Raw genomic sequence first — 27,069 nt, 5'->3', positions numbered from 1 at the left:
TGATATAATATTCTATTTTATTACATATTTATTTCTTAAGCCCTGGCAACCTAATTTGAATCTCTACCGCTCTTTGGAAACTACTGTCTTAAAGGTCAATAAAGGAAAAGTAATCATTAAACTTCATAGCCTTTCCTCAGTCATCATCTTTGATCATATTCTAGCATGTTCCAGTAAATGCCAGTTTTCTTTAATGACATTATAAAAACTTCTACCTGTCTGGCTTCTTCCTCTTTGCATTCCCTAATCATTATTACTTATCTAGTCCCAGAGCTCTCTGTAGGTTCTTTCTCTGACAAAAACTTCCATGTTTTTGAGCAGTAGTACTTTTCTTTAAGATGCCAATGGATTCCTAATTCCTCTTTGGATCTCCTATATTTGAAGAAGATGAGAAAGCTAGGCATGTGATTTATATACATTATCTGATTTAATCTCCACAGCAATTCACATTTCATACATAAGTAAGCTAAGACCCACGTGGTCAAGTGAGTTGTCTATTGTGTTTAGTAAGGAAGGAAAGCAAATAAATACATTTTAGAAAGATTGTGAACCTGGACCAAAAGAGTTGAAAGTAATAAACACTTTCTGTTAAACTTTGTGTTACTAAAATGCTGTTAACCAGGGGCCAGCCCTGTGGCTGAGTGGTTAAGTTCGCACACTCCACTTCAGTGGCCCAGGGTTTTACTGGTTTGACTCCTGAGCGGGGACAAGGCGCCACTCATCAGGCCATGCTGAGGCAGCATCCCACATGCTACAACTAGAAGGACCCACAACTAAAAAAAATATGCAACTGTGTACTGGGGGGATTTGGGGGAAAAAAGCAGGAAAAAAAAGAAGATTGGCAACAGTTGTTAGCTCAGGTGCCAATCTTTTTTAAAAAAAAAAAGGAAAAAAAATGCTGTTAACCAGAGCAGCCTCTTTCAGAATTCCTCAATCAATCAAGGTTGTGTTACATTCTGAACCATGTGGTTGTGTTGTATATTAAACTGGTTATATATTCACTAATGTCTTTCATATTGAGGTAAGAGTTAGAAATGGGTTTTTTTAGTATATGTTATTAATTGGATATTTGTCAATGCTAAACTCAACTCAACAATTGAAGAGAATCTTTACCTATTGGGCTTCAGAGCTAAGTTAAGTTTGATAACTGAGACAGAAGAATCTAAAATTAAAGGGACGATCAATAGCAGCAGTTGGTTAATAGTGTTGAAATGTCCTATGGGTATGCAAAGTGGGAAATTACATGATAGCCTGTAAGTATGGATTGTACTCTGGGCAAAGGATGTACCATCATTAGGCAGTTGCACACTGAACAACTGTCGATTAAGTACCATTTTATCCAATTTAGACCTAATGAACTTGGTACATGAGATCCCTGTTGAATTAAGGAGCAATCAAAGCCTTATTTTGGATTCCGTGCCATCTAGGTCAAGAAGTTCCAAAAGTGTTGTATATATTTACTTGGTACGGGAAATACAGGACTTTGTTATCCTTCCTTCTGATTGATTCTTTAACAAATATTCATGAAATATGATCTGTGACATAGGGAGTATCAGTTGGTGAGTGGTGGATAATGAAATAAAAGACTTAAAAAACTGTTCCCTGCTTTTGAGGGGTTTTATTTCTATTTTTGCTAATTTTTTTCAATTATTCTGAATGACAACTTTTTAAAACCAAAGGGGTTAAAAGAATTTTGTTTGAGTCTCAAGGCAAAGTGACTCTCCCCTAGCAAGAAGGTTGACAAAAGGTCTTTAACAAAAAGGAAAAGGAATGAAAAGGTGGGGATGTATTTTGACTCTGTACTGTCTCACCTATCTCAGAGGTGCAATGACACTGGTTTTATTTGGAACTTTCAGGAAGGGGTCCGGATCACCATTTTGCAGGAGGTGCAAAAGACCTGTCAGAAGAAGCCCTTGTCTGCCTACCCTGCAGGGAAGGCTGCCCCTACTGTGCTGATGACAGCCCCTGCTTTGTCCAGGAGGATAAGTACTTGCGACTCGCTATCATCTCCTTCCAAGCCCTGTGTATGCTGCTCGACTTCGCTAGCATGCTGGTAGTCTACCACTTTCGCAAAGCAAAGGTAAACCCAGGTACCCTGGTCATGGTCTTCCTTTTTATTCTGAAGTGACCTCTTCTTTTTTTAAGCAAATAGAGTTTTTCCAAGTCTCATTTGCTTCTCTATTAAGCAGAAGTCTTTCTGTAATATGATTGGACTTGAGTATAAAAGTTATGTTCTTTAGCTTCCCAGGAGAAATTGGGATTAAAAATATGCAACTTTATCATAACATTTTCTTCTACGGAGTGTTTCTCCCTATTTAGCCTGGAGCTTGAATACTTCATTGCCCTGAAGGACTGTCTTTTACATCATCCCTTTGGCCTCTGGAAGAACTTAATCTGCCCATACAATATATTGTTAATTTTTCATATCTAGAAAGCTTTGTGATGTTTGTTATATTTCATTTTCATTTCTCCTAGCCATATTTGAAGATAGTAAATGGACTTGACTATTTTTGAGCACATTATACTTTGAAGAATGAATTTATTCCTGACCTTATATTTGGTCTTACATCAGTATCCCAGGATAATAGTGATCCTGCAAAGAACTTGTATGGCTTTTGAGAGTGCCCGTCCTTGGGTGCTGTTCTGAGAAATCAAAGGGTAGTAGAAGCATTTGTATGCTTCTCAGGCAGGGGTGGACGAAATGCTAAAATGTTCAGGGCAAAGCTTGCTGGGGAGCTGTCTTCAGCTGGTCACCCAGTTAATTAAATGTAGCCAGTGTTGTGTCAGAATTGTGGTTCTGTTGCTTGTGGAAACTTATTTGTGCCATTGGAAAGAAAACAAAGCCTCAGGTTTCCACCTTTTCTAAATTCAAATGACCCTTCATGGCAGCAAAGTTGTGCAGATTGGTTTAGATTACAGAGCTCATTGCGAGTATAAAGTGTTCCCATTAGAAATTATAAAAGGAAAACAACTATCTGTGAATGGCATCTCTTACAAAGGCCCGAATTAACATTAAACAACCAGAACAGCAGAGCTCTGCTGAGATTCTAGGAGCCTGTGTCCATTATATTAGTGTTATACCCTTTAGTAGTTATTTTAAATAGACAGTTTCATTAACAGAAGCATGCAACACAGATTAAAATCAACCTTTAAGTCAGCAAGAAAGTGCAAATAGGCAGATTGCTGTTTATTTAACTAGTACTTGTCTTTCTTTTGCAATAAAATGTGTTAAATTGTATGTATAGTAAAGTAGCCAGCAACTGGAGTTGGGAAATATCTAACCACTGTTGTCTTGATAGAATTTTGGTTTCTTAAAAGCCTGTCACTGATAGAACAGGTAGACTCGAAAGGTCTATTTGATAAACCGCTCTGAAATTTCTCTGTGTAACGTAAGTCATTTACACAGTGGATAGCACATAGTTCTTTATGAATTTGTATTGATTTTAATCATTAATGATTGGTGTGCTAAATGGAGTTAGTGATATATGACGAGTAGAATATTTCATTGGATATTAAGAAAACTGAGATGATTCTGTCTACACCAATGTCTTAATCTACATTACTCTTATTTAACATTTTCAAAGTTATTAACCATTCAAATTTCTCTAGAGCTTCATGTGAAGTGCTGCTTCCTGGGGCTATCATGAGAATAGATACCTTTACATGTAACTTGGTGCCATTCCTGTAGACACAAACTAGTTGGAATATATAAATTAGACATTATGTAGTTTTAAGATGGTCAGGTTTTGAAGAATCAGTTTTCACAGACTGTGATGTAAGACAAGTGCGGATAGTTTTAGGAAATAATTTAATAAAGTCAGTGAGCATAGATCTGATATATCGAGGAAAGGTGACATTGGTGAAATTTTCTCTTCTGATTTCAATTATCAAAAGCAATGGATTAATTGCTAAAGCGATAAACTATTTTCAGTAAAGAGATTACATATTTATAGCATGTGGACTTTAGTTTTGCTTTTTAAAGTTTTCGTGTGTCTTTGGACGTTTCTTCGGATAAAGCAGAAACCTAATGATGCCTTTTGGAGCAATATTGATGTTCTCCTTATGAGCTTCTCATTATATTCTCTACACACTAATAATTAAAAGAACAAAAACCACATAACTTATCAATTTTACATCTATTTTTGACGGAAGAAAAAGAAGTTAGTTGCAATAAAAAAAGTAGCGAAATATGGGTAAGTGTGCAGACTCTGGAGCCAGATTGCTTAGATTTGAATCCTATCTTGGCCCCTTGGATACGGTGACACTCTGGGAAAATTGCTCAGCCTCACCTTGCCTAGTTTTCTCCTCCATAAAATGGGGTTAACATATCATATACAAAAATTAATTTAAAATAGGTCATACACACAAATGTAAGGGCCAAAACTAAGAAACTTTTGTTAGAAGAAAACATAGGTATAAATCTTCGTGACCTTGGGTTAGGCAATGGTTTCTTATATATGACATCAAAAGCAATGACAAAAGAAAAAATCAATAAACTGGATTACATCGAAATTGAAAACTTTTGTTCTTCAAAGGGCATCTTCAAAAAAGTAAAAATATAACCTATAGGATGGCATAAAATATTTGCAAATCATACTAGTATCCAGAATATATAAAGAATACCTATAATAAACAATAAAAAGACAATCCAATTTAAAAAGATCCCCAGGCAAGGGGTCCGAATAGACATTTCTCCAAAAAAGATTACAAATGACCAATAACCATATGAAAAGATGCTCAACATCATTAATTATTAAGAAAATGCAAGTCAGGCCCACAACACAGGATAGCATAGCTACAAATAAAAAAGACAGACAATAACAAGTGTTGCTGGAGATGTGAAGAAATGCAAACTCTCATTCATTGCTGTCGGGATGTTGAATGGTGCAGCCACTTTGGAAAACAATTTAGCAGTCCCCCAAAAAGTTAAATGTAAGGTTACGATATGACTCAGTAATTCTACTCCCAGGTATGTACCCAGGAGAATTGCAAACGTGTCTACACAAAAATGTGCACACAAATTCTCATAGCAGCGTATTCATAATAGCCAAAAAATGGAAACAACCCAAATTTCTATCAGTTGATGAATGGATAAATAAAATGTGTATATCCATATAATGGAATATCATTTATCAATACAAAGGAATGAAATACTGATAGATGCTATAACATGGATGAACCTTGAAAACATGCTAAGTGAAAGAAAACAGTTATAAAAGATCATGTACTATATAATTTCGCTTATATGAAAAGTCCAGAATAGGCAAATCCATCAAGAAAAGATTAGTGCTTGCCAGGGGTACAAGGAGGGAATAATAGGATGTGACTGCTAATGGATTCAGGGTTTCTTTTTGGGGTGATGAAACTTTTCTAAAATTAGGTTATGGTAATAGTTGCACAAATCTGTCAGTATACTGAAAGCCACTGTTTTGTACACTTTAAAAGGATGAATACTAAAGTATATGAATGATATCTCAATAGAGCTGTTTTATATATATATATATATATATTTATTTTTATTTTATTTTATTTTTTTTGGTGAAGAAGATTGGCCCTGAGCTAATATCTGTTTCCAATCTTCTTATTTCTGCTTAAGGAAGATTGTCACTGAGCTAACATCTGTGCCAGTCTTCCTCTATTTTGTATGTGGGATGTCACCACAGCATGGCTTGATAAGAGGTATATAGGTCCATACCCAGGATCTGAACCTGAGAACCCCAGGCCACCAAGGTGGAGCACACGAACCTAACCACTATGTCACCAGGCCAGCCCATGTTATAAATTTTTTTAAAAAGAGTTTAAATATTACTTACCTTATGGATCATTTTGAAGCGTTAATGAGATAATTCATGTAAAATTCCTTACTAGGCATTTGTCTTGTTGTTATATTGTTTTACACTTCTTTGTAAAATTAATAATCCATGTATGCTTCCCATGTTAGGGGAAAAGTATGACATTTAAGTTTAAAAGATAAGGTGTTGGAAAATCTAACCATGCCTGTTTGAAGTGGGCAGTGAGATTCTAACCAGTGAATTCGTTTAACTTGTCTTTATCCTTGTAAACAATCATCTTATACTAATCGTAATAGATTTTTAGGTGGCTGGAATGAATGAAACACCTGTGGTACAAAATTCTTTTTCTTGGCTATCTCTTGATCATGAAGGAGTGGAAGGAATGCTAAACTGTAAGCCAGACAGTTTCACTTAATTGGTCTCAGTTTAAAAAAATAAAATCTTTCAAATACCCAAGCTCCACAAGTGCCCATTCACACACATGTGCAATTATACACATATTTGCCTGCTGATAATCATTTTCAAAAAGTATTTACTATGCATTTATTTACATGTGGCCTTTTGTCTTTTGTAAGAGTGATTAAGTGTACAACTAAACTGTAGTTTATTTACCTATTTATCTGTCTCATTGCCCTTTCTAGAAGGGTTCAAGTTCCACTCCTTATTTCTATTGAGTGAGAAGCCATGTGCTATGACATAACAGTGAGCCAAGTTGGGGAGAGAACTCACATGCACTAGGAAGGCCAAAACATCTGCTCAGTGCGGACCTGAGGGAAGTCCATTCTCCCGTCTACAAGGAGACACCCTGAGAGAGGGCCCAGAACAAGCGGTTAGAGAAGGAGCCTGAGCTAGAATCGGAGGCTCTTTCCTCATTCTCTTGCATGTGAACCAGGTGCTTTAATCCAGTTTCACCAGAATTCATGGTATGTATCATCTTAAATGCTTTTAGTGTATGGGCTATACTTCATTTAGGGCTGTTAGAAATCGGTCATTTGGGAACTTAGGCCTCATTTAATTTAGACTTTTTCTGTGAATTGACAGAAATAATCACATTGACAAGTAAAAAATAGGAAAAGTGATGGCAGTGTCAAACCCAGCTACTGATCCTGTACATCTAGACAGCATGCAAATATGCTGTAATGGTATTAGAAATCTCTGTTCTAAGATGAAATACTTGGTGATTGTATCAGGAGACATAAGGTGATGTAGAAATGTATGTCTTTCAGTTGAAAGGTTCTTCCAGAGAATCTAATTGTGAGAACATTTAGTTAAATGAGGTTGACCCATGCCTAAAATATCTACCTTGTAGTTGTTAAGTACCAACAATCGTTGGACAAAGGTTAGTTAAACATTTTATTATTTTTAGCAGCACAAACTAGATTCCATTATATTTTGGGGTGAGGCTTGTAGTGCAACACCACAAAGAGCAAATTAGTTTTACTCTGCACAAACATTTAGGGAGCTAATTACATAGGTTTGTCTTTGTGCCCTTGGTTAAAGATGAAATCTGTCAGTAAACTGTGAATGATTTCGAATCCAGTGAGTTCTTCTAAAACAGGCAATTTTTAAAACAGTATTTTAAAGGTCTTGAATATTAACTATTTTGAAATTATGTCTACGTTTTTTACCATATATTATGACAAGTAACATATTTTTTGTTAGCTATTCTGAAGAGAGATTACGGTTTCTTACACCTTAATAATGTCAAGTGTTAGTACAATTTATTTTCGAATGATAATTTCAAAGAGAGAAGATACCCTGGAAGGAACATTAGCTTATTGCACTTCTGAAAATAATATATTGCTTGATTCGTTCTTAGTAAATTTTAGCATGTTTTGTTTGAGCTTAGTAGTTTGGAAAAAAAGTGATAGTCGTTTTTTAAAGTGAAAATATTGTGGTTTGCATTTTCCTTGCCATTCCTGTAATACTTCTTTTTTTTAATTAGAAATTAATTGACAAGGGATTTTATAATTGCTCATTTTTGGTTTGGAAAATTAGATGTTTTAATATAGAGTGTGACTGATTTTTTAATGAAATTCCACTTGCCTAATTATGATGTTTAATGCCTATTTTGATGAAATAAAGGGAAACATAACACTTTTTTATTGTAGTAAAATATACATAAAGTAAAATTGACCATTTTTACGTATTTAAGTGTACAATTCAGTGACATGCACAAGTACGTTCACATCATTGTGCAACCCTCACCACTATTCATTTCCAGAACTTTTTCGTCATCCCAAACCGAAGTCTGTACCCATTAAACAACTCCTCCTTCCCCGACCCTTGTAGCCTTTCTTCTACTTTCTGCGTCTACAAATTTGTCTTTGCAGGGTTCTTCGTACAAATGCAATCATACACTGTTTGTCCTTTTGTGTCTTGCGTATTTCACTTAGCATAATGTTTTAAAGGTTCATCCATGTGGTAGCAGATGTCAGGACTTGATTCCTTTTCATTGATGAATAATATTCCACTGTATGTATTTACCACATTTGGCTTATCAGTTCATCTGTTGATGGACATTTGGGTTGTTTTCACCTTTGGCTCTTATAAATAATGCTGCTATGAACACTGTTGTACGAGTATCTGTTCGAATCCCTGTTTCAATTCTTTGGATATAACCTAGGAGTGGAATTACTGAATCATTTGGTCATTCTGTGTTTAAATTTTTTAGGAACTGCTAAACTGTTTTTCACAGAGGATGGGTCATTTGATATTTCCACCGACAGTTCGTGAGGGTTCCAATTCCTTCACATCCTCACCAATACTTGTTGTTTTCTGTTTTTTTAAAGTAGCCATCCTAAAAATGTGAAGTGGTATCTCATTGTGGTTTTGATTTGCATTTTCCTAAAGTTAGTGACAGTTGAGCATCTTTTCATGTGCTTATTGGCTATTTGTATATTTTCTTTGCAGAAATGTTTGCTCAAGTCTTTTGTTCACTTTTGAATCAGGTTTTTTGGTTTTTCCTCGTTGAGTTGTAGGAATTCTTTATTTAGTCTGAATTTTAATCACTTATCAGATATATGATTTGCAAATATTTTCTCCCATTCTGTGAGTTGTTTTTACTCTCTTGATAATGTTCTTTGATGCCCCAAAGTTTTTAATTTTTTTTTTAGAGGAAGATTAGCCCTGAGCTAACATCTGTGCCCATCTTCTTCTATTTTATATGTGGGACACCTGCCACAGCATGGCTTGATAAGCAATGTTGAGGTTCGCAGTTCGGATCTGAACCAGGGAGCCCTGGGCCACCAAAGCAGAGCACACAAACTTAGCTGCTACGCCACCTGTCTGGCCCCAAAGGTTTTAATTTTGATAAAGTCCAGTTTACCTATGTTTTCTTTTGTTGCCTATGCTTTTGACGTCATATCTGAGAAATCATTTCCAAATCCAGTATCATGAAGCTTTCCCCCTGTGTTTTCTTCTAGGAGTTTTATAGTTTTAGGCCTTACATTTAGGTCTTCAATCCATTTTGAGTTAATTTTTATACGTTCTGTAAGGTAAGGATCCAACTTGATTCTTTTGTGTGTGGATACCTAGTTTTCCCATCATTATTTGTTGAAGAGGCTATCCTTTCCTCATTGTGTGGTCTAGGCACCATTATCAGAGATCATTTGACCATATACATGAGGGTTTATTATGTTCCGTTGGTCTATCCCTTTATGCCAGTACCATGCTATTTTAATTTCTGTAGCCTTATAGTAAGTTTTGAAATCAGGAAGTATGCTCCATCTTTGCTCTTCTTTTCAAGATTGCTTTGGCTATTTGGAGTCCCTTGAGATTCCGTATGAATTTTAGGATAGATTTTTCTGTTTCTGCCAAAACGTCGTTGGAATTTTAATAAGGACTGTATTAAATTTGTAGATCCCTTTGGCTAGTATTACCATCTTAACAATATTGTCTTCCAATCCATGAGTACAGGATGTCTTTCTGCTTATTTATCTCCAATTTCTTTCAGCAAGGTTTTGTAATTTTCAGTATACATCTTTTGTCTCCTTGTTAAATTTATTCCTAAGTATGGTGATATATCACTTTTTGCAAATAGATTTAGTGATTTGTGTTGTCCTTCAATTAAATGGATACTCTCACACGTTATCTTCCATAGTCTCAATTAATAAGTCTATGATTTTTATTTTATACTTAGCAATTGATATTTCTCTTTCATGCTTTTCATTTTCTCTGCCATTTATGGAAGGGAGGTGGAGCATAACACATGAAAAGGGGCAGAATGTTTAGAAGCCAAGAACTGATACCTTCAGTGCAGATGTAGTGGTATTGTAGAAGTTCCATACTATTTTACACAGTTTTTTTCTTAATCCTCATTCCAGTACTGGCCAACTGCTACACCCAACATGGGATGATGTTATTAATTCTGTAGGTTTATGATAGATGACATTTCCCTCAATTTCTGTTTTTCTAAGGGCTACGATATTGATCTTTAACTTTATCAGATATTTTAATTCTATTGAACTAAGAAAATATCACACAATATCATAACAATAACATTTTCATACCTCTTACTAAAAGACAAATGAGTTGGAGCATGTTTCAATCACATAACAGAAAATTTAGAACATGTTTGAATTAGTTTCATTAATAAATTATATTGGATTATTTTATACACTTGTTCCACTGATAGGATGTGTTTGAGGAGAAATAGATTTGTAGATAATATAGCAAAACAATGTTAAGGTAATTATAGAGGAAAGTATGAATTTTTATAAAATATTTACCTAATTTCCAATGAAAAGTGCTGTGATTATACTCAAAATCATTTTATTCAATATCTATTTTTTGTGGCCCAGGAGTTTAGAGACTAAATATTCTGCTACGAACTATTTATCCTTTCTCTTTAAAATGATGGGTTTGATGAAGTAACTTCTAAAGAACTTTCAAGCACTAAGATTCTATGATGCTTTGAATCTGGCAGATTCAAATTCTTAATCTGACGTATTAATTGTGTAGAAGGATCAGCTAGCACCACTGAGACTATCTTTCCACTGGCTAGTGGATTGTGGGCATAAGTGTCGTTGGATCCAGAGAACTCTTTTCGTGGGTCCAACAGTTTGGAGAACAGTAACAACCACAACAGCAATAACGATGTATATACTCTAAAATCAAGCCTGATTAGTGTAGTAAGCAGTTCAGGGAAGTACTGAATCTTCAAATAGGGATCATATAATACTAGCCAATGAGAGATGAATTTTTTGTATCTTATAGGTATGTAAAGGCTCATTCATTGAAGGGGTTTCTGGACCATTCTAACAGTTACCAAAGGATAAGGTATCACAACTTTTAATTCTATGCTTTTGTCCTTATAGGGGATAAGAAGACAAGAACTAAGTAAAAGTTATATCATTTATAATGAAGTGTTTGATTTTATAACATGACACCAGATATTATTTGTATAATTTTTCCTTTCCATGGAATGTGTTGAAACATATGTATGAAGAAACTTGAAGTGTAGTCTTGAAAGTTAGAGAAATACATATAATCATGCTTTCTGAATTAACTTTCAAATGATCTTCTTTAGGACATAAGAATCCCCAGCATTACAATTATTTAGGTGCAGGGCAGAGTATGATCAAGGAAGTTTGTGCTAAGCATCCCTATTCCAAGTGTCACTGCCACTGTCCCCAAAGTGTTTTGTTAGTGCTTTCAAGTGGATTCCAACTCCTAGCCACCCTGTGTACAGCAGAGCAGAACGCTGCCCAGTCTTTCTCTGCCATCGTCTCGCCTTCTGTGGCTGTGTCAGACAAGCTCTGCTGCTATTCACAGGGTTTTCATGGCCAATGTTTTCAGAAGTGGGTGGCCAGGTCCTTCTTCCTAGTTTGTCTTAGTCTAAAAGCTCTGCTGAAACATGTCAAATACCTGCTGGTATTTGAAATATGGTGGCAGAGCTTTCAGCATCACAGCAACATGCAGCCGCCACTGTATGACAACCAACAGATGGGTGGTGTGGTTCCCTGACCAGAAAGGAACCCGGGCTGTGGCAGTAAACACACTGAATCTTAACCACTAGACCCCAGGGCTGGCCCCCAAAGTGTTAGGGCCTTCACATATTTTGATCTTGGAAGCTTTGAGCCTTTAAGGGCTTCCTATTTAAAATATAGATGCTGATTAAGTAGGATTAGTTGTCGTTCTAATGATGAATGGAACTTGAGCCAAAACGAGTTTGCTACCTCTTGTTAATTTATTGGAGCACTATGTTAAAAAGGATTCTGAGGCGGTGAATGGATTTATTCTGAAAGGTTGTTATTGGGTAACTTTAGCAGCCATAGGTACTAGCACTCAGGACACATGTACCACATATTTGCCAGCCCTTGTCTAGGAGTTTCAGGCTCAGGGAAAATAGTGAGGGAAGAAAAATTACCGATGTAGAATGTTGGAGGGCCTTTGTGCTATGCATGGCCATGAAACTTTTGCCTAGGGGTAGCCCACTTCTGGAAGAATTATATTAAAATTCAAGCTTTCTACAGATGCTGAACTCCTATATCTATCCAAGATATAATGGATTTGCTAGGAGTTATCCCATTCCATAATTTACTAGCCAGTTCTCCACTGTTTTGAACTTGACACAGTCTGAAATGTATTTTGATAGGTGCTTTTCCATAAATATTTAAAGGTAAGTATATTTCAAAACACATGTAATGCTTTCAATTCTTATTCATTTTTACTTCTCTTTTGACAAATATGTGTGGTGTGTGTTAATAAAAATGCCAGAAGAAATTCAATCTTAAAATATTATGGCCTGCATCCCAGCACACAACAAGCATCCCCCAATGTATTTTGTCAACAAGAAAATATTTTATGAGTTCTGAGTAGAGCTTAGTCCTCCAGCTCAAATATAGAGTTTCAAGTCTTTTCTTCCTCTTGTTACTGTGGAAATTATTTAGCTCATTTGTAGATTACCTTTCCTTAAAGCTACTTTTATTAGCCATCAGAAATGCATGTTTTTTCTGGTCACTCAGCTTTTGAATTGTAAAAGGTGAGCTTTAGAACTAAGTATAACATTTAAGCAATTTTAAATTAAAAGGCAAATTGGAAAGAATGTTTTGGCATGATAATAAGATATTAACATTTTTAGTCTAAAAACAAACAAAACCCTCTTAGGAATCCATAAGAAATAGAAAAAGATCCAGTAGAAAAATAGGCAGAGAATATTCATCAACAACTTGTAAAAAACAACAACATAAAAATATACTCTCTACATCCTTGAATAATTACAAAATGCAAATTAAAACAATGACATATACTTTTATAACAATAATAATCCTCTGTGTTGGTGAAGATGTTAGGAACCAGGCATTCCCATCCATTGTTGATGGTTGTGTAAATTGGTAGAAACTTTTGGATAAAGTTTGGAATTATGTGTAATAAACCTAAAAATGCACAGTAGTTTTACTTCTAGAAGAGTGTACTAAAGAAATCATATACATGCACAAAGACTTACAAATATATTCATATGTGTATGTATGTTTATTACGGCACTATTTATAGTACAAACTGAGAACAATTCAATGTTCAAAATTGGGTTAGGTCATCAATGCATTTAAATATGTAGCCCATAAACGTGATCTTGTAGAATACTAAATGATAGAGAAAATAATTATAATATAGTTATTTGATCATAAACTTGACCACCACATTTCTACTATTTATTGAAATTTTATTTTAGTACTTCCCATTTTTTATCCTTCCTTCTCACCTTTTCTTCTCATGCTGTCCCTCTCTGCCTGTCTCCCTCCTTCCATTCCTCCTTTCCATTCATCATCCCTCTGCTGAGCATCTCCTGAGTGCTTGGAACTATTACCTATACTAGGAATATTCTGATGAACAGGGCAAACAAGAGCTGTGCCATTAAGGAGTTGATATCCCAGTGTAGGGCTGGTGGAGACAGACAATAGAAAAAAATAAAGAATGTATCAGGTGGTAGTAAGTACTGTGATCAAAATGAAATAGAGTAACGTGATAGGGTGTGACTCTGGAGTTATAGAATTCTTTTTTTTTAATTTTTTTTTTTAGATTTTATATTTTCCCTTTTCTCCCCCAAAGACCCCCAGTACATAGTTGTATATTCTTCGTTGTGGATCCTTCTAGTTGTGGCATGTGGGACGCTGCCTCAGCATGGCTTGTTGAGCAGTGCCATGTCCGCCCCCAGGATTCGAACCAACGAAACACTGGGCCGCCTGCAGCGGAGTGTGTGAATTTAACCACTCGGCCATGGGGCCAGCCCTTGGAGTTATGGAATTCTTACAGCCACTGTGTAGGTTTTTTTATGTGAATAAATCAAAGCACAGAGAATTTAAGAAACCATTCTAATGTTATTGGGGAAGCTAGGATTAGCGTTCAGGTCTGCTTGACTTTATAACTCATTATAGCTCTTAACTACTGTGCTATACTGTCATATGGTTACAATGCAATTTTATTTTAAATTCTAAAAAGTAGACCCAGCCAACCCCGGCCCCACTGTAGTAATCCTACTTCTAGGTCTGCATGCATTCTTCTTTCTTCCTCATTCCCTTATGCCTCATCAAAACTTACATGTCCTGTGCTTCATTCTTTCTAGGTGCCTACTAGTTAATTGAATAAATTAACTTCTTGCGTGGCACCATTTTAATGGTTTTATATGTTCCTTGGCTCTGTTCATTTGTGTTACTGCACAGGTTTGCTTCTTAATGGCATCCTTTAATGCCTTAACCCAAGGAGTAACTCATATATGTAACAGTTTAGGGGGATGTGTGTGGATGTATATGAATGTCAGGTTGACGGTAAGGGTAACATGGGGAGAAGCAGGAGAGTGGAGAAAAATAGTTTGGCTGAAGAGATGTCTTCCTGTGCTTCTTAAGGAATATCGTTTAAATAACCTCCTACTCCATCTGGTGGCAGCAGTACTAATTAGGAGTATGAAGAACAACTAAAGTGATTATAACATATTTGTATATGCCTCAAGAGACGTAAGATGTGTAACGATTACTAAAGCTCTATTTCTCTTTTGAGGCACTTACATTTACATATGGTGTTTTGAATGGTAAACTCAAGTTGCATATCAAATATGCTAAAAATAACTTTTTAAAAATTAATGTACTCATATACTAAATTGCTTGCTATTTGAAAAATATCACGAGAGAGCAATCTGTTTTTTCCAAATTCCTCAGATCTTCATTTTTAAAGCCCACTCACATATTATGTAAGCAGAGGACTTTGCATATTGTAAATTAATGTCTTCATTAACTATTTATTCATGAATATTTAGCTAGGTTTACAAAGAAGATTTCGATACTGGCTTGCCCATGAGAAGCTCATAATCTAATGGGGAAATGAATGTATGGAAATATAGGATAGATAAAAATGTGTGCTGCATACAGTGTGTTGAGCCAGTACTGCCTACTGGTGAGGCAGTAGGAAATAGTGATTAGGGTCACAGACGCGAAAGTCTATCTATATGGGTCCCTCTGCTAGCTTCTCACATAAAAGCTCTTAAACCTTAGGTAAGTTATCAACCTCTCTTTGTCCCAGTTTCCACCTCTGTAATATGGGGATAATAATAAATCTGATCTTATAGGGATGCGATGAAGATTAAAATGTGTGGAATGTTTATAAACTTCTTATTACAATTACTGACCTGTGGAAAATGCTCAATAAATGTTAGCTATTAATAGGGGTATGTACAAAATATGATAGCATAAAAACAAGAGTGGATACATGGTGGTCTGGGAAGACTTCAAAGAAGAAGTGATGAGAAGAATCTTGAAAAATGAATTTCACTGGTCAGACTGATAGGAGGTAAGAGAGACAGGCTAGGCAGAGAGACATAGGTGCAAAGATATTAGAGAGCACGTGACCCTTTTAGAGAAATTCAAATGTTTCAGTATGGATTCTGAAAAACCTGGCTGAGCATTTTGGACTTTATCCTATAGGCAGTTGAGATAGATTGTTGAGTTGGCTAAAGATGTTAGACATAGGTTTCTGGCACCATAGAAATAGGTTCATAAGTCACTCACTCATTCATTCATTGTCCTTTGAGGGTGCACTAAATTCCCAGGCATTGTTTATGGTTAGTGAAGGAAACAGGCATGGTCTGTGATCCTGTAAATGGAGTTCATAATCTTGTGGGGTAAAGATAAGTGAGTAAATGAATTAATAAATACCAATACTGATACGTGCTATGAAGGAAAGTAGCAGAGTCAAGTGAGAAAGGATTGTAGTTGGAGAGACTAATGGGGCTGGGGAGAATCTGTTTACATGGGTTGTTTAGGAAGACTTCTCTGAGGTGGTGTCATTTCGTCTGAGCTCTCAGGGATAACCAGGACGGGGAGGGGCAAGACTAGGGACAGGAAGATATTCCAGGAAAAGAAAACCACATGTGTGAAGGTGCTGAAGTGTGATGAAGCTTGGAGTGTTCCAGGAACTGAAGGAGGCAGTGTGGGTAGCAAATAGTAGCCAGCTAAGAGAGTGGAGGGAGATGAGTTCAGAGAGATAGTCAGGTACCAGTTATTCAGTGTTCTGTGGCCAGAGGAAAGAGTTTTATTTTATTTGAAGTGCAATTAGAAATCACTAAAAGAGGGGCCACCCGGTGGTGCAGCGGTTAAGTTCGCACGTTCCGCTTCTTGCCAGCCCGGGGTTCACTGGTTCGGATCCCGGGTGTGGACGTGGCACTGCTTGGCAAAAGTCATGCTGTGGTAGGCGTCCCATGCATAAAGTAGAGGAAGATGGGCATAGATGTTAGCTCAGGGCCAGTCTTCCTCAGCAAAAAGATGATTGGCAGTAGTTAGCTCAGGGCTAATCTTCCTCAAAAAAGAAAGAAAGAAAGAAATCACTAAAGGATTTGAAGCAGAGCAATAAATGATCCCATTTAGATATTAAACTAATCTCTCCAGCTACTCTGCAGAGAATAGATTAGTAAGGGACAAATGTAAAAGTGGGGGAAAATGATCAGAGGTCTATTGACTTAGTCTAGGCAAGAGAGAGTGGTGGCAGTTAGAATGGAGAAGAGTGGCTAAATGTGAGGTACATTTGGAGATGGAACTGACGGGACTTGCTGATGAATTTGATGTGGGAGGTGAGGAAAAAGGAAAAATCAAGTTTAATTCCCTTGGCTTGATAGCTTGAGGAACTGAGTGAAGAGTGGTGCTGTCTACTAAAATTAAGAAAATGTGAACCACATAATTCTTTTTGGAAATGAGAATGATTTGAAGAGTGGGAGAAGGAGAAATCGAGAATTCCATTTTGGACATAAATTTAACTAAGGTTGCCAAATTTAGCACATAAAAAAAGCATGCCCAGTTAAATTTGAATTTCAGATAAATAATGAACAATGCTTTAGTATAAGTCCATGACAAATATTGCATGCTAATACTAAAACATTATTTGTTGTTTATATGCATTATTTTATCTGGATTTTATTTTATCTAGAAACCTAATGGTTAACCCAACCGTGAGAAACCAAAGTGGAGATGTCAGGTGGGCAGTTAGGTATATGAGTTGGAAGCTGAGTGTAGGAGTTTAGGCTAGAGCTATAAATTAGGAATCTCGAGCATTAAGATATAGGAATTTAAAGCTTTGAGAGTGAATGGGATTATCCCCATAGGAAATGTAGAAAGAAGAGAGTGCTCAGGACTGAGCTCTCCAACATTTTGAAGTGAAGTAGAATGCAAGAACCTTTTTTGAAAAATTGAGGAGTGGCCGAAGAGAATAGAGGGAAGCCACATCACTGTCATACTACAGAATCCAAAAGAGGGCAGTATTTAAAAGAAGGAGAGAGTGGCCAACTGTGGGGAATACTATACAGAGCGATAGAATAAAACGAGGGGAGAAGAGTGTGCAATGGATTTGGCAACACGGAGGGCACTGGCAACCTTAGCAGTGTACTTTCATATAATGATGGAGGAAGTAGAGAAAGCATGTGTCCCGAAACTTCTAAGAATCTTATTGGGAAGGGAGCAGAGAAATAGTATTGGCTAAACAGTGATAGTTAAAACCATGACAAATTCTGAGCTTCCCCAAGGGAGTGTTTAGAGAAAGAAAAGAAGACATTTGAAACAGAATCTTTGGAATAAATAGAAGAAAAGAAAGGAACACAGGGGACAGAGGAATGTGAGGTACGAGCCAACTCCAATAGAGGAATTTTACAGAAACAAAGAAAGAGGGACTCATAAGAGAGGAAGTTGTTAACAGAAGCAGATAATACAGAGCAATGAAGAAAAATGAGACCTGAAATAGTTTACTGCTGTACCCAGGTTACCCTGTTTTAATTATTATACTTGTACTGGGGCTTAAGTGTTTGGTAGCTGGTAATCTTAATCTTCAAAATCTTTTGGATAGTTTTAGTCTTTACTCTTCCATATTTAGCTTTTAGGGAAAGCTTATCAAACTCAATGCAAAATCCTACTAGGATTTTGATTCGGACTGCATTTAATAGCATAAGAACAATTGTCTAATCATGTAGAAAAATACAGTATTAAATCACTCCCTGTTACTGTTTTCAGGAAATCCCAGATGAGAGTGACTCTATGGATTTGATAATTATGAAGTTACTGAAAACTTCTTCCTGAGCAGTTTCTGAGCAGTGTTAGGTACAGAAGTCAGATTGTAGTGGGCTCAGAGGTGGACTGGAGATAGAAGAGAGGAGAATGTAAACATGCGGCATTCTTTCAAAAGCTTGGCTCGAGGGTAAGCAGAAAGGGTGCGTGACCAAATGGCCACAGTGGAAACTCAGGGTTGAGGGAGTTTTATCTTGAAAAATGGAAAAATATTTATTATGTTAGAAAAAGGAGAGAAGAGCGGGTTGAAAATACAGGGAAACATGGAATAATTGATGGAACAGGATCCCATGAGCAGCGGAAGGGAATAAGATCCTGAGTGAGTACAGGTGGAGATATTCACTTTGGACAGGAGAAAGTCTGAATGGTATCTGAGACTAGAGAAATGGTGATGCTGGTGAGGCAGGAATCAATAATTTGTGGTTGAGGCAACAAAGTTGAAGAAATTCTCACTTGAATTTTCTGTCTGAGATTTGGAATAAGGCCATTTACTGAGTGGTCTTGAGCAGGGTGAGGCAGAGACTTGAGAAGACTGTTGAGGGTTTGGGACAACCACTGTAGGGGAGGAAGGGCAAATTCCAAGTGCACAGGAAAGGACTGCTGAGAGCCCAGATCAAATTGGAAAGCACAGATGTTTCTCTGAAGTTCTGTTGAAAGGACAAAAAGACAGAGAATTGAAAGGATAGAAAGTATTAGCATAGGTAGTTATCTTAACTGAATGGTTATCATTCAGGGAACTGCAAATATTTTGCAAGTAGCATTTTGCTTTGTGTCCATTTGTTTTTTCTTAAAGTGGGTTTAGATGTGTTCCCTCTCCAAGTTTCTTAGTGCGTTTGCAGCATTTATATGTGTGACCATTAATTAATTTTAGAGAAATCCCCAGGAGGGAGAGAAATAACAGTAATTAGCATCTTCAGTTACAAATGGAGAAAAGGATGCCTAAAGATACTCCTGAGGTCGCAAATGAAAACCACTGTTTACTCATAATTAAATGAACAACATTCTCCAAATTCAATGAAAAGAGCATATTTTATAAGACTTTAGTGGGAGTGCTATAGTTGCACGGCATCTTGAGCCCTTTCTACCAGTGGAGCTCAGTACATAGTTATAGCTAGTCCTATCCCAGTTAAAATTGGTCAGAGAGATTTATTTTGTGAGTTTTATTTCCTAATATAACAGGGGTCAGCAAACTATGGCCTGCTGCCTGTTTTGAAAAAAAAAATCAAAAGAAGGAGACTATTTCATGAGAAGTGGAAATTATATGGAATTCAAACTTCCGTGTCTATAAATGAAGCTCTATTGGAATACAGCCATATTCAATTGTCTACGTGTTGTCTCTGGCTGATTTCACACAACAGTGACAGAACTGAGTAGTTGTGATGGAGGTGGTATAGTCTGGAAAGCCTAAAATATTTGCTGTCTAGCCCTTTATTGAAAAAGTTGCCTGTCACTTAAAATACAGCACCTGGCTGGTCCACTTTCCGTCCCTATCTCTCCATCTCTCATGGCCTTACTCGTTGGTGCTATACATTCCAGGGGTATCTGCTTTTCTTAAAGAACTCTTAAATATTAAAAAGCCTAGACCCAAGTGAATGAATGTACAATGCTGGAATTTCAGGTTCAGGTCAGGATGCCTGGATACATTTTGGCTAAAATGTCATCTGGGCATCCTTTAATTCCACCATGCAATGACTTCTGTCAGCTACGAAGAAGATTCTAATTTGGAGCATTTCTGGTTTCTTGACCTGCTGTTCTTTTTGTGACATACGAAGCCCTTCAGATCCTCAGCTTAAAATTTCAAAACAATTTCCACAGGCTCCACAGGTTTGGGTGAGGAAGCAGGACAGCTAAGCCTCAATCTGTAATTCAAGTATAGCTTCTTGGAGCCCGAGTCTGTTGCCTGATTCTAAGTTCTGCTGGCCTGGAGAAGCATGACTTGGCTGCCTTGGATCATAATTTCAAATTTTATTAAAGTTTTTACTTTACTAAAACAAAATTTCATTTGGGCCATGAGCTCTTGGGCCACTGCTAATCCCTATCCAGTTTAGCTTCGTCATTACTTTGGAGGGTGGCTCTTGCTCAGCTGGAGTGCAGTATGTGTCCTACACATTTTAAAGCCTCTTATAATTTCCTGTATCAATGTTTGTCAAGCTAGGGGTCAGGAGCCAGCCCTTGAGGGGGATGCAGAGCTCATTTATACCCCTTCCTCGTATTTGTGTCCACGGCACTTTCTGTCCTTTAGCTTTCTTTGTTCACCCAGATAGAATCACATAGCTCTGAGGGGACAAGAAGGGCAACCACAACAAGGAGTTATACATTTTTTTCTTTCCATTGGAGAGTTTTAGAGATGAACTGTCACCAAACCAAGACTCTGTCTTATCTTCCTCTTCCACAACTATAAAAATCATGCTCTCCACACACCTATAAATATGTAACCTGGCTTCCTCAGGGCAAAAGGTGAACCTCTTCTTGGTAGGTTTCCCTGTCTGCAATATATCAAAATGATAAATTTCTCTGGGGTTTCACTTCAGTATTGGATCTGAACTCTTCCTCCGGATTTTCACTCTTGTCTCTCTGCACCACAGTCGGAGAAGAGAAATGGTTTGAATGCTAGCTCAACCTTGATCACCATCTTCAGACTGAGTCCAACTCTGCTTAACCCTGAGGGGTGGCATTAGGCTGTTTTAATAAAAGACACCATTGACAATGCCTTGAACTAGGTTCTTTTATAATAGCCAGTAAGAGAGAAAACAAGGCCTCTCAAACAACCTTCTATTAATTGACTGCTTGCTAGTTGATATTTGTAGGAACACAATGTGGGTTTCCATTTTCCCTTTTAATTATCCATAATAGCACCCTACCAACAGTGCCTAAGAAATACATCTGGGACGGAGAGATTTGTTTCATTTGGAAGAAAGCTGAGTTGACATGAGAAAAAGTTTCAGTTCAAGAGAAATGTGATTCTCATTGACCATTTTTTTTCTTCCTTCTTTTGCTTTGCAAAGTCTGTGAGACTTAAATCATCTTTACAATGCTTATTAGCAAAATGACAATTTCTTATTTATCATAGATCCTAGAAATCGGCAGGATTTTTGAGAAATTAAAATGTCTTTAAAGCTTGTTTACTGATTCTCAGTTTATTTTATCATTTCTCCATAAAATATTACCAAATTTAAGTATGATGCTGTATTATAATGCTGCTGAGGGTTCTTAAGGATGTATTTTATTTTTTTATTTCAGAATATAATATTCAGATAGGATCATTTTTGACATTTCAGTAATGCAGTCAATTTTTAGCTCTAGGACCCAAATTTAAAATAGATTAGAGGTAGGACTCATAGTCTCCTTTCTAAAACATTTGGCCTCATTTTCCTTATGAAAAACAAGAAAGACAGAGAAGCAACCTGAATAATAATAGCAGAGAAACTTAAAACAAATAGAAAGGGCTATAACCCATAGTGGCCTATGGCAGTAGAAATTTAATACATGATTATTATGGGAACCATCATCATGCGTATTTACCGTTTACTCACCTTCTGTCTTTGAGCTTTGGCACTCTTTTGTCTCTAGAATTTTTTCTTCCTACTCAGCTCTACCCCCTTAACTCAGCGTATGCTTCACTAAAGCCAGGTTCTGTTCTGCTGCTCTGCCTTAGCTACCCACTTCTATTTAAAGGTGTGTCTACACCTTATTCAGTTAGTGGTGAGAATAGCATGCATTGGCAATGCCAAGATACTCAGTTTTCCTCCTTCTGGGTCTCGTGATTTAGAATTTGCCCTTTCTGCTTTGGAATTCATTCCATGATTCTCACCCTCCTGACTGCTAAGCTCTGGCTGGTCTCTTTAGACGCCATTATTAGACATGTACGCTCATGCGTTACTGCTATTTCCAGTGAAGTCTCCTGCGCTTGGGTTGGGTGAGTATCACTTCAACTATTAGGCAATCAATGTCAGAATCCCCTGAACAGGCTTTTAAAATTTGAATAAGAAGGCCAATTTTCAGATCTTATGTCTTAGTTTCTTGGAATGGGGTCTCCATGCACATATAATTCTTAAAATTATCATAGGTGCTTCTAATATACCTTAAGTTTGGAACCATTGACCTAAAACCTTGAAAGTTGTCCTTTATCTCTTCTTCTATAGTGGAGGTAAAACCTAAAACCAATTCTCACCTGAGGAAGCAGAAATGAGACTTTTCTTTATTAATCTTGGGCTTTTCACAATCACATAGACACTAAACCTTTTAGAAATCATGGTTAACCTATCTTTTTGGCTTTCCTTGGTCAGGGAGAAATAAAACCAAGAGGACGTGTATTCCCTGAGGGCAGTGAATTTCAGGGACAATAGAGTGCGATGGAGAAAGAAAGGGCTGATTGACCTGTTCAGGATTCACTCGGTGAAACTAAATTCCTGAGCTGTTTACCCCAGGTCATGAAATAGCTAAAAGGAGAATTTATTATAAAATGTCTGTGAATGTAGAGAGGGCAAAAACGTGGAAGCTGATTCTAAAAGAAATCAAATATGGAGGAAAGCCTTTGATTAATCTACTCTGGGTGTTAGCAGCATAAAGTGACTAAGAGAGACAGTGAAAGCTGCACAAACTAGAAAGGAGGGTTTTTTGTTCTTTGACACAGATAGGCAAACAGAGAGATGCTTGCCTGAACATAAATGAGCATTTAGGCACAACAGCAAATGAACCAACAATGCAGAAGGCAGACACTAGTGGCTCACCAGTGAGATGAATACGGGAAATAAGCTAAAACACATGACTGCATAGGACAGATGTAACAAAAACAGACAGCAGCTGAGAATCACATATAAATAATAGAGGCAGCTGGAGTTCAATTGAAGCCTAGACCCTCTCTTCTCCTATTCTGTCTGCCTAAACAATCGCAGACATTTCCTCTGCTCTTCAGACCCATAGTCCCAACTGCCTAATTGATATTTCTGCTTGCATCTCAATACATCAGAATGTTTAAAACCAACTGCTGGTTCTTCCTTTGCCAAACCTAATTCTCTTCCTCCCACTCTTTCCTGTCTCAGGGAATGCCACCAGCACTCATCAGAGAGTAAGTTAGAACCACAGCATCATCTTTGTCTCTTTTCTTTCCCTCATTTTCCATAGCCAATCCATCACAACTTCCTGTCAAGTTTACACCCTCAAATGGATTTGCTTTTCTCCATCTCCACTGCCACCATCCTAGTCCAAGATGCCAGCATCTCTTCCCTGGATTTATCTGCATTTATCCGAGTTCTCCCTCAATGTCTTCTCTACCCTGCAGCCAGAGAGATCTTTTCTAAATCCAGCTTTATCATTTTAAAACCAGTCTCTTTCCCCAAAAACCCTTTGATTGCTTTTCACTGCTGTAGGATAGAGACCAAAATCCTAAACCATACTTACAAGTACCAGCATGATTGGCTTTGGCTGTCTTTACAACTTCAACACTGACATCTCTCCTCTTCCTTTGTCACTTGAGTCATACTCTTCTGTCATTTGATGAGACGTGCCCCTCAGCGACTTAATACCCGTGGTCCCTCTATTTGGAACACTATCATTTTTCTCTCACCGTCATCATCCCACTTACTCCACTCCTTTGTCTCTTCCAGTCATTCAGATCTCAACTAATCCATCACTCTCAATAAAACCTCTCCCAAACTCTCATTACTGGTCAGATTTCTTTTCTATGTCCTACTGCAGTTCTGAGAAGTTTTCGTACAGAACAGGGTTTCTCAGCCTTGGCACTATTCACATTCTAGTCTAGATAAGTCTTTGTTGGGGCAGGGGGCAGGGGGTGCAGGTTGTGTGTGCATTGTAAGTGGCATCCCTGACCTCTACCCATTAGATGCAAGTCATAACAATTAAAAATGTCTCCAGACATTGTCGACTATCCCTTGGGGGGGCACTTACCCCTATTGAGAACCACAGCTTTAGAGCAGCTATCTCTACCTCAGTCTGTGATGTATGTCTTTCCTAAAAAACAGTACTCCATAAAAGCAGGAACTGTGTGTGTGTGTGTGTTGAAAGAAAGAATGGAAAAAAACCCAAAATACCAGGAGGGAATAATGTCACTATTTGATACTGATCTCCAAAATTCATTCTTTCTTTCTTGTCCAGAAGGAAATTTGACAACTCCTTCTATAATATTATTGAGTTTTGAATCAGTATAATCTTGAAGTAGAGTTCACAAGAAAACATTAGTCATGGGATATATGCTTCTGATCTACTACTGGAAATCTCCAGATCATTAAGATTCTTGAGGAAGAGACTCAACTTCTAAATATCTAAATAAGTGTCCTAAAAATCACACACATTCTTCATATGTGGCAACTTGGTATTATTAACTATTTTGGGGAAAACTATACCTACAATGTAACTAATGTTTAAGCTTGAAATAAAGATGGAGTACAAAGCCTTCCTTAGATGTGACAGGAATGTACTCTATGTTTCTGTGAGGTGTCTTCTAGCAGCTCCAAGTAGCTGGTGAAAAAGGTAGACGTAAACACATTAATAACAAGTGAAAAGGTAGATAAGAGTGGGTATACAGAGGGAGTGGCACTTGATTCTAAATGGAAACATGAGGAATGTTGTTCCAGAAAAGGCAATATTTGAACTGCTTTGAACGATGAGCAGGAATTTTCTAGATAAAAGTACAATATCTGCAAAGTTCTTGGGATTAAAAAGAGCACAATGGAACACAGCATGGGGTCTATGGAGTGTTTGAGATGAAGGTGGAAGAGGCTGGAACATGAAGAGCTTTAAATGCTGAGATAAGGAATTTGGATTTATATATAGAAAACCGTCACAAGGATTTAAGAAAGGAAATGACATGGTTACATTTGTATTTTACAGAAATCTCCCTGGCCAAATGTGGAAGGTAATCTAGAATATGTGGGACTGGAAGTATAGAGACCAGTTAGGGATCTGTTATAATAGTTTCTAGGAGAAATGAAAAAAAACATGATTCAAGACAGTGGCATTAGAGGTGGGAGAAGAGGAATGATTTCCAAAGACAATTAGGAAATAGAAGTGACATGATATTGCTAGGAGTGAGGAGTGAGAGAGGAAAGAGTGTAGGATGACTCTCAGGTGTCTAATCTGATTTCCTACATGCATTGTGAAACCGTTAACAACCAGAGTGGATTTCAAAGGAACAAGTTTGAATAGACAAAGCTGAGTCTGGTTTTGGACATGCTGAGATGAAGTCATCCATGAACCTCTAGTTGGAGTACACAGGACTGGTGCTGAAAAGAGACGTCAGAATAGAGAGAGATTTGAGTTACCACGATGGGGTGGTAACTGATGCTATGAGAATGAAAGTGGTTCCCCAGAAAAGGGGTATGAAGAAAAGAGGCAGACTCCTGGTGTGTATCATCAAGGGAAGGTTTAGATAAGAAAACCCTTGTTCTAAATCTTTATTCCAAACTGAATCACCTAAAGGATTTGTATTTTAAGATTCGGGAAAAGAAAGTAATCAAATTACTTTCATGTCCATTTGCACTGATTTATTTATTCTGCCGGTATCAGGAGAACTAGTGTTGAAATGCCTTAAAATAAGCTCTATCTATTTACAGCTCTCTCTGAGTCAGGAAGTCACAAAATCTTTGTAAATTTTGCAAGTCTCTGAGAACAGGCTTCACGATAATGCGCTTTCAGACCACAGCATATGGTGAGAGAGTTCTTGCCTTCCAAAAGTGGTGATTGAAAAATAGGACACTTTCAATGTAGTTTACACTGTTTTTGAACTGATTTAGCATTAATGGATCCATTCTGTCTTAATGACTATATTTTATTTTCTTGAGAGCATAATTTGCCCATGGATTTCTAAATGTGTCTATTTCAGAACTTTTAATATTTTATCTGACATATGGTTTGTTCATGTTAATGACTGGACATGTGATTATGGTCATTTTAATTACGCAAAGCAAAAATATTCTATTCAATTATTTCATAATTAACATGCTCAAATAAAATTCTAGCCTATTTTTTCTTTCCTCCCCAAAGCCCCAGTGCATAGTTGTATATTTCAGTTGTAAGTCCTTCTAGTTATTCTATGTGAGCTGAAACCACAGCATGGCTACCGATAGACAAGTAGTGTGGTTCTTTGACTAGGAGATGGACCTGGGTTGGAGTGGCGAGAACACCAAACTTTAACCACTAGGCCATCAGTGCCGGCTCGAGCCTATTTTTTGGTGAAATATATTTGACATATAACATTGTGTCAATTTAAGGTGTACAACATGTTAATTTGATACATTTATATATTGTAAAATGCCACTATAGCAATAATTAGTACCTCTATCATGTTACATTAGTTATAATTTCTTTTTAGGGTTTGAAATAAGTTCTAATCTCTTAGCAAGCTTGATGATTGTAATACAATATTGTTGTCTATATTCTAGCCTATTTTCTTGTTATATTGGGTTACTATAAAAATGTGTCTGCCAAAACCAGTTGTAAACAACTAGGCAATATGAACAGATTCTGATATAAATTGATCTGAATGTTCACCAGCAAATGGATGCAACATTTTTTCTATATTAGCCCATAACATAAATCAGCAGTTTTTTGTTGTATTTGTAATGATATTTTAAATTGGTGGATAAGATTTGGACGATAACTCAACAAAATCTTCTGTTAGTTTTAATAATAGCAAATGAGGTTTTTGTTGCTTTACATGTTTTTACGGTGCCCTTTTGAAAAAAGGCGTTATCTGAGGCCAGAAAAAAGAATGACTCACC

At 37.0% G+C, this 27,069-nt stretch overlaps 1 protein-coding gene across 1 annotated transcript in view; it reads left to right on the top strand.

Annotated features, from left to right (window-relative positions):
* The window catches only part of GPR158 (G protein-coupled receptor 158), a 357,118-nt gene that overhangs the window by 202,245 nt on the left and 127,804 nt on the right, over window positions 1-27,069 (top strand). The window contains exon 4 of the mRNA XM_046678182.1: window positions 1,857-2,080. Coding sequence (XP_046534138.1) covers window positions 1,857-2,080 — 224 coding nt within the window. The remainder of the gene's footprint in view (window positions 1-1,856; window positions 2,081-27,069) is intronic.

This window comes from Equus quagga, chromosome 12 (genome assembly GCF_021613505.1).
Source record: "Equus quagga isolate Etosha38 chromosome 12, UCLA_HA_Equagga_1.0, whole genome shotgun sequence".
In the NCBI taxonomy this organism is placed as follows: domain Eukaryota; kingdom Metazoa; phylum Chordata; class Mammalia; order Perissodactyla; family Equidae; genus Equus; species Equus quagga.
The sequence above is the reverse complement of the archived record's forward strand: the minus strand, read 5'-3'. Positions and strand labels throughout refer to the sequence as shown.